The sequence below is a fragment of the Schistocerca americana genome, chromosome 4, assembly GCF_021461395.2.
Source record: "Schistocerca americana isolate TAMUIC-IGC-003095 chromosome 4, iqSchAmer2.1, whole genome shotgun sequence".
NCBI classification, from domain to species: domain Eukaryota; kingdom Metazoa; phylum Arthropoda; class Insecta; order Orthoptera; family Acrididae; genus Schistocerca; species Schistocerca americana.
Window position 1 is genome coordinate 380,999,189 of NC_060122.1, and position 13,646 is coordinate 381,012,834.

At 38.5% G+C, this 13,646-nt stretch overlaps 1 protein-coding gene across 2 annotated transcripts in view; it reads right to left on the minus strand.

Moving 5' to 3' along the window:
• The window catches only part of LOC124612270 (segmentation protein cap'n'collar), a 383,857-nt gene that overhangs the window by 178,758 nt on the left and 191,453 nt on the right, over positions 1–13,646 (minus strand). For both annotated transcript variants that reach the window (XM_047140366.1, XM_047140365.1), the window contains exons 3-4: positions 6,874–6,958; positions 181–335 (exon numbers count right to left, since the gene is read on the minus strand). In XM_047140366.1, coding sequence (XP_046996322.1) covers positions 181–335; positions 6,874–6,958 — 240 coding nt within the window. The remainder of the gene's footprint in view (positions 1–180; positions 336–6,873; positions 6,959–13,646) is intronic.

A 13,646-nucleotide genomic window follows, 5' to 3' on the forward strand; every position in this document is an offset into this window, starting at 1 on the left:
TATACATTAAAGCAGATAATGTTTTCATCATTAGTGTAACACTACACATGAATATGGGGAGTAGAATGTGTAAATATCCCTACAAAAGGTACATATTTGACACATTGGAAAAACAATCTCGTAGCTGAGCAATAAGCATAAAACTTATGGCTGTGTTGTGTCTCAGTAATGATACATTACCTCTGTGGAACTTTCATTCAGTCCCACAAGCTGTAATGCCTCTTCAAGTGAGAATTCCTGAAGATCAAGCAGTGAAGATGGTGCTTCATCAACTAAGATGGTTGCGGGTGTGTTACTGAGTTCTTCACATAGACTATCCTTGAGCACATACTCTCCTGTGGAAACAAGAAAACAATTCTGATTTTTTTAAAAAAGCGACAATTATTTCAGAAAATACTCATCCTAACTGCAATGCTTCACAATGACACACTTACAAAATTATCATTTTCTTGTATACCAGACAACCATTATTTGAGGAGAACCATTTTAGCCCAACATACCACATGAGAAACAAAAGAGAATTTTGTGCTTCACACATCAACTGAAATTATATACATAGTGTTAACAAGATAAAGGGGTGAAGACATACACTATTAATAGGCAAAAATATACTTCATATGCAGCAAAACCTTCAAAAAATAAGTCTGTGGGGGGTTCTTTATGAGAAATGCTACTATTCGGTAGAAGAATTCATGGAAGACGAACTGATGATTTGAGCAACATGTTACTTAACATTAGTTTTTTGGTATAATAAATAATAAATATAATAATCTTATTATTGGGACACTGATATTGATGTCAGTTATGTTATGTTTGCTGTGAATTTGTTCTAAATATCTGATACATCTCCTGCATCCAAATTAATCACAATTAACAATCCAATTACTAAAATTTTAGTAAATATTGTTGAAACTTATGCCAACAAAAATGATTTCTGTTTATACACATACTCTTGTACTTCAAACACTTTTAGGATAGTGGATATAAAAACATGACTGTTTTCATTACCTGCTATTCACTGATTAAAATCGTAAGTTTGTTCCATAAATTATGTAAAAATAGCAGCCATACTCATACCCACATCCTCATTAAGTGAGCTTTAAAGAAACAGAAAGGAATCTTTACTCCAAACTTTTAACTGAAGTAACATTGCTATATGATTTGAATAATGAAATTAAGAAAGTTATCAGAACAGGAAAACAACGTGTACAATGTAGAGTAGTACAATAGTTTGATTGAAAACAGCAGCAAAATATAAAAATATGAAATAATTCATATCTGCAAAAGGAAGCTGGATTATTTAACTTCATGTTGCAGTACAACTAAAAGGAAAAAAGTATGTAGATTTATGGATGCATAACATGAAAATTAAAGCAAATACTTTGTCATATGAGAAAGTGCAACCTGAAGGTTTGCTCACTCTGACTACAAGGAAAAGGTCAATAACATGAAGTAGCGAGAAAAGTACTTACCTGCGTATGTAACTTTAAAAAATATGACAGGGTAACTATGGTAGAAAATATGCAAAACAGTTAAGTTCTTATGTCTTATGACACAGACACTCAAGCACCTTTGTTGAATGCAGGTAGTAGCTCTTAACATTCAAAACCACTGCCGTCTATTACGTGTGATATGGACATGCTGAGGAAATTTTTGTTCATAACCTCTGACAGCATTGTTCTCCCTTCGCTGCCTGTTGAGGCCTCCACAAAAGCAGTCCAATTCACAAGACTGTCATTTCTTACTGGAGGTGGGGATGACACATTCCTGTTATTGTGAGGTAACACCCTAGAGTTAGCACAAAAAAAGAGAAAAATTGGGGAAGAGGGATAAGGGCATCCTTTTGTGTGTAGGTGCCAGACAAAAACTTCCAAAAATGAAGAAAGAACCCTGCTGCATAGCTTTTAAGTTTCTGTGGTTTACAAATAAAAATTAATGAGGGACACCATACAAAGTAGTTAAGCAACAGATTTTCTATCTCAAATTCACAGAAAAGATCTATAAATGACAAACAGCCCAAAATACACATCATATTATTCTCATGAGGCCAAGTAGATTTTTGGGCACAAATAAATTGCTTAAGATTATCAAAATAAGCCCAATTTAATAGCCAGTTTATGTGAACTCATTACAGACATTACTCAAATTTATGTAAAGAATTTATTTTTAAATATCCATTTCCAATTTAAATTGTCATTTCTTTATAAGCTAACCATACAATAATGTAAAAAAAACTGTTTAAGCTGTTATTTTTCTGCATGAATGCTGAAGACCAGTTCTTCACATTAATTTGCATGTACTATCCAACTTAAGCCTGTCATTGAACAACAGAAAAACCAGGATGGATTGTCATTATGCCTATCATTAATAGAAATGATGTACATGATAAAAATAGAAACAGGAACAAAATATCTCCAAAACATGAGTACAGTTCCTGGTGATATGGTTTGCCTTAACTATAAGTTGAGATATTATGAAGTTCATATTTTCCCATACTGTAGTTTAAGTAAATGCAGTGTAGAATGTAACGGGGTAACACAGCTACACATAGTGTGTCTTATGAAGATTATTAGAAAAAATGGTTGCTTACAAATAACTGTCTTGCACAAATACTTCATTTATACTCTTACATGGATGAACACAACAGGCAAGACTTTCCTATTTCATTTGCTCTCAATGAAAATATATACTCTACCTACAGAAATCATAAAGATGAAACTATGTAACACACTGGAAATTACAATTCACTGTGGAACATTTATTGATAAATCAAACTGCATTTCACATCCATAAATGATGATCAGAAGACAAAAATGTGAAGACTTTTCATAGAAGAAAAGCTGTATATTTTCACTACAGATAAGTACAGTTATGCTTCTTACCTGTTATTTGAAGCCCTTCTTTCAGAATAATTCAGCTTGGTGCTATATGCTGATCAGAGTCGGTGCTACCAGTGCAACACACAAAAATTTCCAATGCAAACTGCTGTACACTTTTCAATTACTCACTGCCTCACACAATACACAAAATTCACATAATATTTTCAAAACTGAAAGCACTAAACATTTAATATGGCACACTACCCTACGTCAAGATACACAGCGAGGAACATATAAACACTACCACACATGTACTGCCAGCCAATGGTAGGCCACGGTACTAGTCTCGATCTACAGTCGAGAATATGGCTGCCAGCGTGCCACGACGCCACAGACAATGGCCGAGGGTAGCAGCGAGGCAATCCCCACTGCGTGAATGCAACGGGCAGACAGCCTGCCCAAGGACTTCCCCCAACCGGCACCATGAGAGTAGCGATGTTGCCAGATACTGCCCTAGCCTGCCTCCCCCCACTTCACAGCCCCCCCTCGGTGCCAGCACCAAGCGGTAAGCAATCAACGTGAAGTCCCAACTAGACATGGCAACTGTGGCCGCAGGAGAGTGGCCTCCGGATTCCGACTACACCTCCTCCTCCTCCTCCTCCTCCACCTTCACCTCCTCCTCCTCCACCACCACCACCTCCACCACCACCTCCTGCTGCTGCTGCTGCTGCTGCTGGGAGCCGTCCCTGCAACCAATACCTGAAACTCCTGACAGCTACAATAAATGGTGCCAATTTTAATGGCACGGTAGCATCTGTAAGCTCCAGAAGATGCAGGCAGATTGTACCTGAGCTCCCCACTCAGGAGAAATCCATTAGCTTCTATTACTACAATTTGGTCTCTGGTTTCAAGACTGGTGCAGGAAACTATGGAATATCTCAAAATAAAGTGAAGAATTTGTGGGTATAGTAACTTGCTGCAGCCAATAATTGTCTCAAAGAAAAAAAGACAGATATTGTTTTGAGTAAAAACAAAACAGAAGAAAAATTAAGGTCAGATCAATCAGCAATACTAATGTTGCCAGCAAAGTACTGTTAAATAATTTTTATTCACACAGTGATGAGTCAGTTGAGTGCAGGAATTTTCATAGAAGAAAACCTTCTTGGCAGCTATCAGCAGCAGAAAAATGGTACAGGTGTGCTGAGCTAGTATCCTTCAAGTAGAAATATAACCACAATATCCCTACCAAAACTTACTCCTTTCATTGGTGAATCTGAGATAATCAAGTTAACTTCAACATATACAAGATTAGTATAACATTAAAAAAGAAAAATAATGTTTTGCCTCTGATGAAACAACAGAAAGAAAGCACACGACAACATAACAAGAGAATACATAACAGAAATACTGCTATTAAACAAGAATGCCATAGGATTTTACAATGATCTTATTGATGGGTGTGAGAATAAATACAGAAATGTAGGTCAGAGTTGGTGCATGATGTGGCTAAATAGCTTCAGCATGGCTGCCAAGGTCGTAGGAGTCCAGTGTACTACAGATTTATTTAGTGGATGAATGAGAAACTGTGGTGTCATGGTGGCTGCTACCCAGAAGCGTAGTAGTGCCAGGGTGGGCCAAGTCATGACAACTTGCAGGCGCCTTCCTCCGATCGGCAGCTCGCGACCCTCCGAGTCATTCTGACAACTGCACCGTAAGCAACCAAACAGACACACTCACCTTCAGGCCACGCCTCTGAGCTGGCTACAAGCCTGTGACTGACCTACTCAATGTGAAGCATTTCTTGATTGATCAAGTGGAACAAAGCAACAGGAAGCCTTACAATGATGAAACAAATGTGAATGGCAGCCTAAATTAAGCATTTTTCATTGTATTGTGACAAAATATTTCAAAGGAAGTTATAAAGCATCCAGTTATGAATTTTGTTAGAAAGTCTGTGAGAATAACTGAAACAGTTTTCACCCCTGGAAAGATCAATAGGCAGGCAGGACCAGGTAGCTGGGTTCACCCATAAGCCACTTGAAAACGCCTGTGTGAGAGGCACTCAAGAGTGTCAGTGACAAAGCTATTGTCCCTCCTTCAGAATCCCAAGCATCTGTTATTTTAGGTAGAAGCTACTGTGACAGTCAAAAAGGACAGCTGACTGGAAGTATGGTAAAAATTTTTCAGCCTCTTTTTCATATCTGCTAGGAGTGTAAAAGTACATACCATTTCCCCAGCACTAAATCACTTTGCCAATTAATCAGTATAATGTATGTGGGCATTACTGAAACACTGTACTGTAACTTACAGGTATTAAGAAAATAACATTCAGAAAAATGTTCTTCATACATGAAAAATAAGTTTAAGAAACTCCAAACATGAGAGGAATAAGTAATATTTTATTAAATTCACAGAACTTATGCATGCTACATACATGTGCAATCTAAATGGTCTCAATCAGACATACATCTGTGGCTGCATGTGTATATCAGTGCCTGTATCACTGTACACCAGGGAGCAGGTAAAATGTTTACAAGAAGCCCCAGACAGCAGGTCGGGAGGTCTGCTGTGGCCTATTGCATTCCATCTGTCATATCTTGACAGCTCTGCCATTAGTCAACTGACCCGAGGGACCTGGGGATACTTTACTCGGCTGGATTCTACCTTCTGCTCTATGCACACTGTTTCTTCCAGGTAGCAAGAGCTCCCCAAGGAGATATTTTCTGTAACACAGAGCTACAGAAATAGATTTTTCAGATTTCAGTGAAAAATTATATGAAAACTATCACCACAGTTACACCTTTTGTGCCTTCTCCTTTGCTCATTCAGTAGCAGTATTTTAGTGAAGCTACCTCTCTGTTCTTTGATAGATTCCTTTTAGCATTTCTGCAGCTTGAAATAATTCTTGCCAACATTGCTCACCAGTGCAACTTTTTGATAAAGTCATCTCTAGCTAAGAGTAGTTCTTTACTACTTACAAAATATGTATACTTCATACTTTCAAATCCTTATAAATTTTACAAGCAGAGAACAGTTTATCTCTAATTAAGAATAGTTTTCCTACTCAAGAAATATATATATTTCAGACTTTTACTTCTTTATAAGTTTTACAAATAGAGAACAGTAAGTGTAGTTCACAAAGCTATTTCACATATAAAAACTGTGTATAATCTCCATTGAGAGATTGATGGTTCCTCCGAGGGTTTTACTTAATAAGAACACAGCAGGAAAATGGATTCTCCAGTTTATGACTAATGGTACTTGGCTGTCAGGAAGCGAGGAGAGGACAGGGCCTGTGAAGGTACACACAGGCAGGGTGTAGAGCAGCTGGGGAAGCCGAACACCACACACAAAAGATACGCAGTATTGCCAACGCTGCAGCTGCAAACTCACTCCAGCAGGCATATAATCATACTGTACCCTCTCATACGCTTGAAATTGATTAACATGAAGCACCAGTAGAAAATGCCATGAATGAACCAGACAATGCTGCCTTTCCAACAGAACATTAACAGCTTTATGTGAGCTGTTATTCTTCTTGCATCTTATTTCTGCAGAATAGTTCTTTAATTTTACAAGTCTACATTTCTTTCTTTCTAATATTACTTGTGTCAGGTAACAGACTTTGTTGACAAAGCAACTAGTGTTCCTACAGACTGGCAAAATGTGGGGAATTAAATGAAAATAAATCATATATTGCCAGAAACTAAACATTTTTTTAAAAAAAGTTATCCATAATGTAGTGCTCTAGGAAATCATCTTACTTTTTCAAAATAATTGTCTTAAAATGTGCTCTTTAGGATCATTATGAGCTTTGCAGAGTGTAAAACAATTTCCAATTCCTTGTGTAACACTATTCATTCATTAATTCATTCATTCATTCTTGTCTTATAGTCCAAATGGTGGGACAAGTGAAAAGTGAAGGTGAAAGGCAAAGTTATTACACAGTGGCATAAGTACAACAGATGATAAAGATGAAAAGAACAGTGAATGAGCAATAATCAAGGGAGGTGGTCCGAACTGGTTTACAGTGCTTCATACAGCAGATACTGACCTGTCTCCAAGTCGATTGTGTACGATAGGCCAGCCCATGGGTCATCCGGGTTAGAAGTCCGTTCATCCTCACTGTCATCGTCTTTCTGCAAACAAAGAGAACTTTGTTATTTCCTTTTGTAATTGAAATACAATTTGAAAAAAAAAATCCGAATAAAAATATCACTACTGAGACACATTGTGGGTGTAGACCACAAAAGTTGTATGAATACAAAATCTTACTTTATAGTAACTTATTATTTTAGTTGCACAGAGTCACATTGTTTGGAAGAATTAATTTAATGTCCACACATTTTCTCACCCATAAGTTTGAACTTCTGTTTGTTGACTGGCTGGTTTTACCAAGGAATTGTATACAATTTTATCTGTCCATGTAGGTTTAGCAATTCACATGTTATAGAACAACTTTCTTTTTCTGCCTCCTAACTTCTCTTTTTCTGTTATTCTGCTACAAACATAATACTACCGAGATTTTTTTTCTTTCTCTTCATCTTTGAAAGACGCCTCTTAATTGTTACTCTTATGACCCCACCTAGTTGAGTGTACATTCTTTGTAGCATCTAAAGAAGGTATATTCCCACACAATTAAGTATCTAGCTCAGTTGAAAAACAAACTTGAGATTCTCGCCCAACACACACACACACACATACAGATATATATATTTTGCTGTTCTTAAGGGTTTCTCTTAGCTGTTGTTTTACAGGTTTCGGATCTAGAAACTTGTGTATCCATTTCACTGTCTTCAGAACGTACATAAGACATGAAAGCTTCTGTTCTTACACAGATGATGTACAACAAGCAGTGTTCTCTACTAGATCTTTAGTTCTTAAAGCAATTAATATCAAATGTTTCTTTGTAACTCTACCAATTTACCTGAGCAGTAATACTTTTCAGATTTCGGAAAACGGTTAAAGGTACAGAAATATCTGTGCTTTTGAGCTGTGAAATTAGTTTCTTTAAATGTCTGTGATGTGCCTATAAAAAGGTACTAGAGCTTCAAACTTTTGTTTGTAACTTCAACATAAATGCCAGAAACGGGACGACATTGAATAACATTTTTAAACGTGCGATTATGCATTTCCCCTTTTCTGTTTTAAATGCGATTCAAAAATGATTATCGCTTTAGGAGTAATCACTGCAAAACACGCTAAAAAGGTATCACATCTCCCTTTTTCCGCTATTAAAATACTGAAATGAGAACGTATGTTCGATTTCCTGCATTGTTACAACACTGCACCAGCAACTCTGTCACTAATTAAATCGTGAATTGTTAAAATATTTTTAGTCTGGTTTCAAGCTGAAGCACTGTCTGCCGGAACCCTTTCTCCCTTTTTTGTCTTTTTTAATGTTGTTAGCCGATCTGGCTGCAATGTAATCAACGATGAATAAGAATTATTTTTGTCAATAGTTGCGACACGTACAACCGGTGCGATCCCAAAGGACCAGAAGAATATGCAAAGGTGGATTGATACATTTTAGATTCTGAACCGATTAACAAGCACAGAAGTAAGTAAGGTTTCGTGTAATGGTAGCTCATCACTTAGAGACATCTAATAAACGATAGTTCGTTGTAGAAACAGTACATTTTTTTTATACGAATGTGATCAAAAACCTAATTTTTTGGCGATTCTTTCTGTTCAGAATGCAACCAGAAAAGCATTCTTGAGGTTTTGCATTCCGAGCATGTACGCACGCTGAAGATGCGCTGCGCTAATCACTGGAGGATGCACCAGGCTCACAAGGCAATGTCTTGTTTTTTCACAGTCGCCGTATGACATACATAAAAAATTTTCTTTTAACGGCACAGAAGCGCCCACGAACAGAAAGAACGGACAGGTGTTGGACGGTTCTAACTCGCACTACACTCCGATGGCTGAAAGAGATGTCGCACACCTGTTGGTTGCCACCGTTAAAAAGCAGAGGAGACGACAGTGGCGACTGCTTAAGGAACCAAAGCTTCATGTGCGCATGAAGGACGACTTCGTGGTTGGTCCACGGCGTGCAACGTAAAAGGTTTGAATGATTCGTGACGTTCTGTGGTACTTATCACCCATAAACTTGCCAGGGGTTGCATTGCCCTAAATACTCGTCAACTGCTTTTATGACTCTACTGCTATTTTATCTCCGATATGTAGGTTACATATTATTTTACTCTTTTTGTAGTTGATTTCAGAGGTTCTAACTTTGTTATTAATTTGTTCCATTCATCGGCAATAGTGATAAAGAGCACAAAATCTTCAGAAAACCAAGGTAGTTCAGTTACTTCCTAGTTTTCCCAATTTATGGGCCTGGATACATCCTCTAAGTCGGCCGAAACTAGTTTTGGTGACATGGAAACTCCCAGCCCCAGTCCTCTATCATGGATATTTACATACACTTATCAGTCTTTAGCAACTTTTTGTAAATGTTTGAAGTCTCATGGAGGTATAATTGCAAAGTTATCGCATTAGCTCACATTAACTTGCAATAACACAAATAAATGGTGAAGCGTACAGAGCGATAAAACAATATTACAACTCCAACATTAGAACTGATGAAATTGCTACGTGTTGTGGTAATAGCCTCCACACGTCTTGATATAAAGCAAAACATACTTCGAATGTGTTACTGAAAAAACGAGATTTCAGACAGGTTTGACATAAAACCATTGTTTATTAGTTAAGGCTGCCGGTCAAGCCTTACAACCATATTGCCGACCGATATAATTCTACAATTATTTAGTTTGTAGACCATGGAATACGAGGTATGTGTTCCGTACATTATGTCATCGACGGTCCTGGCAACATCTGAACGAGAACCGTTCTTCTGTGTAAGGATTCACGATTGCCTTGAAGGATGTATACCACTTCTAGACGTATGGCTCTGAGCACTATGGGACTTAACATCTTAGGTCATCAGTCCCCTAGAACTTAGAACTACTTAAACCTAACTAACCTAAGAACATCACACACATCCATGCCCGAGGCAGGATTCGAACCTGCGACCGTAGCGGTCGCGCTGTTCCAGACTGAAGCGCCTCGAACCGCTCTGCCACTTCGGCCGGCTCTAGACGTATAGCAAGCGTTCCGTACCTCAATCGGTAAAAACGGAACCCTCATATAACTACTTTTTTCTCCGTCTGTCTGTCTGTCCGACTGTTAAAAACGCTTTTTCTCAGGAATGGGCAGACGTATCAAGTTGAAATTTGCATCACGTATTACGGTCTACGGTCCCTTGGCAACGTAAGAAAGTGAAGCTTCTAATCCAATGCAATGAACAGATACGACCATTTATGTCACATATTTTGATACTCACTCATCAAAACCTGTGGGGTACACCCCCTCGATGTAGAATCATGAAATTTGGCAATAAGAAAGGTTTCACAGTACAAATAAAGGAAAATAATAAGAAAATTGTGAATCTATAATTATACCTCATGAAAAAATATTTCTTTTGTCATTTGTTATCCGACTTTAAACTTGAAATTAAAACATGTTCGAAATCCGTGGAATCCCTGGGACAGATATCTTACCAGTATGAATGTTGACAACAGGCGAGTCAAGTGATGTAAGCCCCGTTCGGTCTCGAAAATCGTACAGTATTAACGGCTTAAATTTGTTGGAAGGATTCTGAGACTGTGCATTGCACCTGTAAACCAAAAAAGTAACCGAATTTTTGTTTTCCTCAAAGTATCTACATTTATTCATCAATATCAACTTAGTCCCCTTCAAAGTAATCCCACTCAGATACAACAGACTTATGCCAGCGCTTTTCCAGTCTTGGAAGCACTTCTGGAATTCACTTTTCTTTATGGCGTTGAGCTCCTTCAACGATTCCGTTTTTATATTTTCTATCTAATCATTAGTGACAAAATGAAGTTCTTTCATAGTACTCTTCACTCTCGGGAATAGAAAGAAGTCGCAGGAGGCCACATCACGCGAGGTGGCTGAGGCAACACACCGGTTTTGTTTTTGCCAAAAAATTACGAACGAGCATCGGGGTGTGAGCGGGAGTATTATCGTCATGCAATTTCCACGAGTAACTTTGCCATAATTCTGGGCGTTTTCTTCCGATTTCTTCAAGCAAATGGTGTATAACTTTCAATTACATTCCTTATTCACCGTGCGATCATAAGGCAGCAGCTCATGTTGCACTATCCCACTGTAATGGAAGAAAACAGGGGGAAGAATCTTCACATTTGATCGAACTAACCGTTTTTTCCCGGTATTCGCTCTTCCGGCATTTTACATTGAGGCGACTGGGCGTTGGTTTCGACGTCATAACCGTACACCCATGTTTCGTCACCTGTTATAACCTTCTATAGAAGTTCTGGATCGTTGTCAACTTCATTCAGCAATTCCTGGGCGATATCTACGCGACGTCGTTTTTGGTCGAAATTCAACAATTTTTGAACAAATTTTGCTACTACACGTCTCAAGCCGAAACATCCGAAAAACTTGCTTGGCACGAGCCAAAGGGTATGTCGACATCATCAGCAACATCTCTGATAGTAATCCGGCGATTTTACAGAACAATTTTCTTTAATTCTTCCACATTGTCGTCATTAATTCATATTCTAGGGCGACCAGGGCGGTCGTCGTCTTCAACGTCTTCTCAAATCTCCTAGAAAAGTTTATACAATTCGTAAACTCATAGTAGGTTCGCCAAAGGCCAGAGTCAACATTTCGAATGCGGTGCCGCACTTTATTCCATTTTTCAAGCAAAATTTAATGTAAATTCTTTGATCCATCGTTTTTGCAAAAGTTCACCGAGCACTCGAAAACACGTATAATCTTTTCGACTGCCAACAGTAAACTAAATACTCAAAACAGTTGAATACGCAAACATAGATCAGGTATATGTGTACCAATATGAAGGAAAAAAATTGAAAATCTGGTGTATAAAACTCGCAAAATTAAACAAAAAATCCGTTCATTTTTGATCACGCCCCGTATATACACCTCGTGCCAACTCGATCTGCGCAAGCTCTGGGGTCGGTTTGGTGTGAGGCCCGGGGTGGTCCATCGCTACCGCTATGGTGTCATATGCCAGTGCGACAAAAAGTCTAGAGTATTGCTCCACCGTTAGAAGTCATCGACTAGTCATGACAGGGCAAATCAAAGTAATTTAATGGATTATTCATTACGCCGCGAGAAGTTGAAAATGCACATAATTTAGAGACGCTTTGCTAGGATCATAACATGCAATAGAGATGCTTGGAGAACTTTTAAGGGGACAAAGTTGTTTTCGTAGACCTTTTGCGTACGTTTAGAGAGTGTGAATTCGTGGAAGACTGTCATTTTTGCATTGCTTCCCACGCTGACGGAATAGGGTAGAAAATCGCTAATATTGTTACGAAGAAACAGCCGTCATACACTTACGGTCCCTAGTGCATTATGTATAGATTTCGATGTAGATATTATTCTGCTGGTTATAAACAACTTCGCTAGCAAAGCACGATGTCTGTGTTTTTACTGGTCGCGGACTGCTACTTAGGACTTGAATTCCAGTTACGGCGTTCCGAACGCATTGCTTTTTAAGTGTGCGTTCGCTATAACGTTGCCATGCCGATTTGTGGATCACATTACCGCAGTCGTGCTTCCAATGAGCAAGGCTGAGAAAGATCACCCGAAATGTACCGGGGGTAAATGCTGACGGGCTCTGTGAATAGTCAAGCTTCCGGTCTGGTGCGTCGTATGCAGGTAGCGGCAAAGGGAAACCCGCCATCGCCCAGTTCTGCTAAAAATGTTTCTCACATTCCTAAGAAATGCTCGCTACGCTTGATTTGTCATTACTCTTTGCTTTTTCAAGTGATCGTCAGAATTCAGATCCTTTGGCGCAGTTGGCTATTCATTGAAGGTCTCTGAGTATGTCATCTAGTTTCCTTCATAGCGCTTAGGTACAACAACGTACGTAGGATCACAGCAAAAGACCATTTACGAATGCGAACGCCGCAAACGAATTTGCTGCTGTGGGTCGGACTGATGAATTAGAAGAAGAATAAATGATCACTGAAACTCTGTAAGATTTAAATGGACTGAACATACATGAAGAAGATATTCATAAGAGAAACAATATAAAATAAAGATTTCCCATATTTTCAATGTAGAAGAATATTCAGCGAGGAACAGGTAAAATTACGGAGTGAGATACTGAAAAGATACGAGTAAGAAAGAAAGGAATAACATCATCGGGTGTCCTCACGCAGATGAGTGGACGCCATTCCCTTTACACGCACTTAGGAGGGCTCCGCAGCCAATGCCAATTTCATTAAAATCCTTTCGGGTGTACTGTCGTGTCATAACACAAAATACTTAAAATACTGCAATAAGGAATTAACTGTACTCAGTGCATAAATCGTTTTTGGTAGTGACAAGTATTTCTATATATTGCGATTTTACTGATGTCACAAGAGCACCAACGTCATTATTTTTAATTATTAAAATTAAAGTTGTCAGGCAATCCACGTCGAAATTACGAAGGAAACAATTCTTATTACATAAGCGGGGAGGGCCTTTGGTTAAGCAGGATTCCCACTCAATTACAGTTTCCAGATAAAAGAAGACAATAAAAAATAAAATAAAAAATAAATAAGGATAATTTTGAGGGATATTTCAGTTAGGATGGCGAGATGCCGAAAGCTGCCATTTACGACAGCTGGTGACATGTTGACACCATCATGTAGGACAGTCGCTAACTATAATGTGACGGGAAGGCAGTTGCATATGTCGCTGTATTTATTGTTTCTCCGCTTTTCAACAAACAAAGACAAGGTAAGAGCTAAAGCGCACTGT